Genomic DNA, 6272 nt, shown 5'->3' with positions numbered 1-6272 from the left:
GGTGTGAATGTCATGTCAAATTATTTTTTAAATACCTTTATTTTCAGGGTCTTCAGAGTGTGATTAAGAGCACTTGATCTACCCTCATAGATCTTGTAAGAAAAGCAGCACACAACACTACTTGATCGTTGGTTAAAACAAAGTTTCAATAGGGACAACAAGAAGAGAGTTGAAAACTTACAAAGCTAAATTGGAAAATTAATAATGTGCTCCCCTTTCCTTCCTTAGTGACAGTTTATTCCCCAGTATTAGCTGGATAGTTTCTTCAATTTTCAGTTTAATTGCCTTAACGGTGCAATTGAGGGTAGCTATTAAGGCATATTCAGAATAGAGGCCAGTGAGTGTGTTACTATGGTCTGAAATGTCAGCTCCTGACCCGTTCCCAAGAGGAGTGATGCCAGGACCTTGATTCACCAGCACTGCCTCCTGGACTAGGTGGGCTTTTTTAGTTCTTCCTTCCTTTTCCGAAGTACATGAAAGAGGATGATATAATCTGTGAATGTGAGTGGTATCTTAAATTTCCTTCAAGGGGAAGTACTTTCAATTCTTTGGAGGGAAATGATCTGCCTTTAAAGGAAAGACTGTTATAATTTTTTGTGACTAATAGCATAATTCACACTCAGGATTACAGGGAGAGGGAAAACTTGATTCATTTAGGAAAGCCACTAAGTATGGGATGTGATTTTGCCAAATTATAATAATTTTACCAATCGCTTTGATAGTAACCACAGCATTTGACTCATATTGCACCTCAGAGAGGCAGATATGGTAAGAATTATCTATCATTCTGAGTGAGACAACTGGGGTTCTCCAGAAAGGAAGTGTTTTCTCTAAGGTCTCATATGTAATGGTAGGTAATTTTGAAGTCTTTCCTAACTTTGAATGTACTGCTTGTCTACAAAAGCCTTTTAGTCCCTCAGCTAAAGTTGTGTGTAATATACACTTAGTCTTTACGATATGACATCACCTAACCTAAACTAGCTTTTATTATTTGACTTATTCACCCCCCAAATTAGTTTATATGCTTATAATCTAGCCAAGTTAACTTAAGGAGAACAGATACATTTGGAAAAAATATACAAATCATTAAGGACATACCATAAGTAAGTATGGTCTTTATACTGAGTGGTCCTCAAGGTCCCTGAAATAGCTCTATAACTGAGCAGCTGCTGACTGAAAAGTTGCTATACAGCATGATGAGGGGAGGACACCACAAAACTGTTCAGTTTTCATTCCTGGAGAGAGGGGTGGGGTGTCAGTGTAGTCGCCTAAATAATATGGTAGGTGGAACAAGGAAGACCAGAGAAGATTGGCTTCCATCATGATAACTAGTTAACATTTTTATTAAAAAATTAATAACCATTTTTATAAATCACAGAATTTCATACATTGTCCTAAACAAAAATGGGTGCGAGTCAGAACTGAGAAAATTAGTGACAAAAAAGCCACTTTAGTGGCACACACTGCTTCCTAGGGAATTAAGTAGCTGTAGCACATAATATTGAGTGGAAGTTCAAAGACTCAGTATGCTCAGAAGCACCTGGGGAGCTTATAAGAATTTCAATTTAGAGTGCCTTCTCCCTGGTAGCTCTGACTGACTCAGTGGGACCTGGCGATCTGCGTGTGTATGTCTCTCTGTGTGTGTGTGTGTAAGTAGATATGTATGTATGTATATATATTCTTAATAAAGCACTTATTTAATTTTTTTGTTTTTTTGAGACAGAGTCTCAATCCATTGCCCTGGGTAGAATGCTGTGGCATCATCATAGCTCACAGCAACCTCCAACTCTTAGGTTCAGGTGATTCTCTTGCCTCAGTTTCCCTAGTAGCTAGAACTCCAGGCCCCTGCCACAATGTGTGGCTATTAGTAGAGTGCAGTCTCATCATAGCTCACAGCAACCTCCAACTCTTAGGTTCAGGTGATTCTCTTGCCTCAGTTTCCCTAGTAGCTAGAACTCCAGGCACCTGCCACAATGCCTGGCTATTTTTAGAGACCAGTCTCACTGTTGCTCAGGCTGGTCTCCACCTCCTGAGCTCAAGTGATCCAGCATCCTCGGCCTCCCAGAGTGCCAGGATTATAAGAGTGAGCCACTGGGTTTCTCCAGGCTATTTGTTCTGATGAAGGTGGTCTGAAGGTAACACTTTCAAAGTTCTAGTAAGCAGAATAGTCAAAATCATAGAAACAGAAAGTAATAGCATGTAGGTGTTTGGGATTGGGAGAAGGAAAAATGAGAATCTCTATGTAAGGGGTATAGATTTTCAGTCTGGGAAGATGAAAAAGTTCCAGAAGTGGATGGTGGCACTGGTTGCAGAACAATGTGAATTCACTTAATGGTACTGACCTATATGCTTAAAGGTGGTTAAAATGGTGAATTTTATGTTATGAATATGTTATGACAGTTTTACAGGAAATTAGAATTTCTAAATCTAGTTGTAGGCATTCTTTAAAAATATCAGTGAGTCTTTACTTTCTTACCCAGTGTTGATATCTCCAGTTTAAAATGTCATAATTTGTGATCAATTGTGGATTGATATTGTATGGTAGTTCATCATTTATTTATGATAGAGCCAAAATAACGGACTAAATGAAAGGATTAATAACATTTAATTTTTGATTTATTAAAGGGAAATAGATTTCTTATGTATCCATAGTCTGATTAAATTAATGGTAGTATTAGAGCTAGTCACTCTGTGTTCCAATGATTGTTCCTCCAACTGTTTCTCTAAAACAGATTCATCTGATTTTGCCTTGCTTTTGCAATAAAAACGTGTAGTGATACTCATGCTTTTTTCAGGATAGGGTGTGGGCCAATGTGGGGAAGAGCCTGAACTGCATTATTGCTATGGTGGATAAACTGATCGAAAGAGATGGTGGCAGTGAAGGCAGCGGTGGCAGCAAAGACGGGGGACAGGACTCTTCATTAGCAGACTCCATCACATCTCACCCCAGAGGTAAGAAATCATTTTCTCCCAGTCATTTACTGAGTAAACAAAATGAGAAAGTCATGATAAAATGCGAGAGAAAAAGAGGAGTCAATAGTGTCTTTGATCAAAGTGCTGATAGTGTACTTTTCCACTGCTCTGGCTTGGATGATAGAAGGCTATTTATCAAATTGAATCTAAGTTGTATTTTCAGAAGTGCTTGCCATGCTCATTTTTTTCCTTCTTACTACATAAAAAAAAATTCTTGAAAGAAGAACAGTGTTTTCTTTTAAAGGGTCTGACATAGTTTAATTTACTCATACGCATTTCCCCAGAATTTTATTAGGAAGAAAAACAAGCATCCACTCTTAACTCTTGAGAAACTTTGAGGCTTATCAAGACAGAGTATCTCATAACCGTTCCTAAACAGAGGGCAATATGATAGAATGATTTTTGCCTTATTCTGAGGAATATTTTAGTGAACTATCCCCAAGACATATAAGGTTTGGTTGTGAGGAATGCGTTAATGTATAAATTCAAAAATATATGTCAGGGCTAGGTTGTCATGAATGTATGCACACACATGTTTACAAAAAGATCGGTAGGTTGGTGGGTAGGTAGGTAGATAGGGACTTTTAAATGTATGTCTTGTTAGAAAGTTGGCTAGCAAATATAGATAAAATTTTAACTATGGATGTGTCCTTATAAATAGCTTTTTAATTTTTTAAAGTTTGATTAACACAAACATCAAGAGAAACATCTGAAATTCTGATAGTAGGAGTTACTAGCAGGGTGGCCCCAGACTATTTGCTAGATATTTTAAGGTGTTTAGAGAGAATAAACAATATTGCCCTCCTCTCTTCTCCTAAAATCTGTTCTTTTTACTTTAAGAAAATGAGTCATAAAAAATATGGACATTTATAAAATTAGATTTATGATTTTCTAATTGGTTTTCCTGATTTTTCATTACTCGTGTTTTCATCAGGAGTTTAATTATACAAAACATCTATCTTTCATCACGTAATTAACAGTGAAGCCATTTCTAAATCAGATTTGTAAACCATGGCTTTCTAAAGTTTTCGTGTTATATATGGTCCGTCTTCCTTTATTGTACAGTCACATAGGTGAAAAATTTACGCTGACATTCTTTATGTTCATACCTACTTAGTCTAACTGTATAGGGGGATTTTCTTATTTAATAATATCAGTTTTATTAGTGAATGAATCTAGTCCAGTTTCATAACTTCACATGAATCAAAGTGAAAGTGTGTCATAGCTCTGTCATAAAGAATAGTATACTTCAATTTTCTTTAATTGAACATACATTGACTATAAACTATGGGTCAGACATTGATGTGCTTTGGAAAATGAGGCAATTAAGAAGAATTAATTTTAGCCAAGCATGGTGGCTCATGCCTATAATCCTAGCAGTCAGGGAGGCCATGGCAGGTGGATTGCTTGAGCTCAAGAGTTTGAGACCAGACTGAGCAAGAGCAAGACCCCCATCTCTAAAATAGTTAGATGTTGTGGCAGGCCTCTGTAGTCCTAGCAACTTGAGAGGCTGAGGCAAGAGGATGACTTGAACCAAAGAATTCGAGGTTGCTGTGAGGTATGGTGCCACAGCACTCTACCCAGGGTGATAGAAGGAGACTTTGTCTCAGAATAAACAAAACAAAAAAGATTGATTTTAGTTATTGATAATTTATATTGATAAAATTTCAAGACATTTTTAGCAGAACTAAGAGATATGGGACTTTGCGATTTTTTTAATTTGATGTTACCAAAACTTCTCATTAAAAAGAATAAAGTTCCAAAATATTTGAATTATACAAATATCTAAAAAATATTTAAAATACCTTGTAAAAGGTCAAATACCCTATAGCAGTGATTTTCAGTGTGCCAGGAGATCTTAGGTGTGTCACAAAAATTTATTAAAAGTTTTAAATAAATTGTTTTTGAAGGAAGTTCAAAGCACAATAGTACATTCTTTTTTTCACTCTTTTTTTAAAATCAACATAATTTAAGTATGCTGCAGAAGTTTAGCTATAAGTTCAAGGGTGTCAGCAGATAAAAAAGGTAGAAAACCACTGCCCTGTACCATTGAATTCCTTTTCTCTAGTCTACCCAGCTGTATTTTTTCAGAGGATTGCATCTGAATGGTCCAAATTGCATTTAAAAAGTAAAAATTTTTGGAAGATAGATTATTTGTAAGAAATGAATAACTTGTATTAGATTGTAGGGCATTGTGTGGTTACAACCTAAAACCCGACAGAAGTTGCTGCAAATATAGAATTCACAACCAGATCAGAGTTGAGGATGATTACAGTCAAACTACAATATATTGCCCTCTAATTAGTTTTCTTATTTTTAATTTTTCATTACCTATATTTATTGCATTCATCATCAATTCCTTTTTTGTCATGCTTTTTTGAGTGTGTAAAATATTGTTTTATTTTCTGAAATTATTTAATGGGGTAAATAGTGTCAGAAAATTTTAAAGTTAAATCACTCATTAACATTTTATATGCAAGACAATCATACGTAGAGTGCATATTTTGAAGAGGATATTGGTACATAAAAGATGCTTAACATATAAACAGATGTGCAAATGGAACTGTGTTCAGGTATATTTAAAATATATCATAGGTGCTGCTGCATAACTGGAGTGGAATTGATTGGCTCAATTATTTAATAAAAAATTAATTTTCAACTTAATAATTAATAGCCTTCTTATTAAATTAGGAAAAAGGCACTTGCAGTTTCTACCATGAGTTTTGTCCTGTAAAGCAATGCCTGGTGACTTTATGGTGAATAGCCTGAAGTTATGTATTTACCTATACTGTCCTCAAAACTATTTCTGATAAAGATATTTAAAGTGTGCATTCACTGATGATGTATATATGCCCTAGTTTACCTAAAATTTTAAAAATTTTATAAGAAAAAGTGACAACTTAGAAAAGTTGTGAAGAAAAACAAAAAGGATTATGTATGATTTTCATTTTCTTATTTTAATCAGACATAACCATTTGGAACATTTCCTTTGCTTTTATACACACACACACACACTCATACAAACACATTTTAGCCAAATGGGAACACATATTTTAAATACAGATGTATATTTTGATATTTCGTATATCATTATAGCATGAGTATTTCCTCATAAACATTCCCTGGATATAAGATTATAATGCTTGCAAACTAATTCACCAAAATAGAAATGACTATTTTAGATATTTTATTATTATAATAATGCTATAATTAACGTATAAGCACCTTCGAAGGTCTAAGTCGTTAACTATATTTCGGATATTTTCCTTAGCTTGGATTGCTAGAAGTGAAATTATTTT

At 34.9% G+C, this 6272-nt stretch overlaps 1 protein-coding gene across 1 annotated transcript in view; it reads left to right on the top strand.

Moving 5' to 3' along the window:
- INPP4B (inositol polyphosphate-4-phosphatase type II B) overlaps positions 1–6272 on the top strand; it is a 394326-nt gene that overhangs the window by 289335 nt on the left and 98719 nt on the right. The window contains exon 16 of the mRNA XM_023513461.1: positions 2796–2952. Coding sequence (XP_023369229.1) covers positions 2796–2952 — 157 coding nt within the window. The remainder of the gene's footprint in view (positions 1–2795; positions 2953–6272) is intronic.

The sequence above is a fragment of the Otolemur garnettii genome, unplaced genomic scaffold (assembly GCF_000181295.1).
Source record: "Otolemur garnettii isolate 467f Iridium unplaced genomic scaffold, OtoGar3 scaffold00041, whole genome shotgun sequence".
NCBI lineage: Eukaryota > Metazoa > Chordata > Mammalia > Primates > Galagidae > Otolemur > Otolemur garnettii.
Note: the sequence above shows the minus strand (reverse complement) of the source record. Positions and strands in the feature narration are given on the sequence as shown.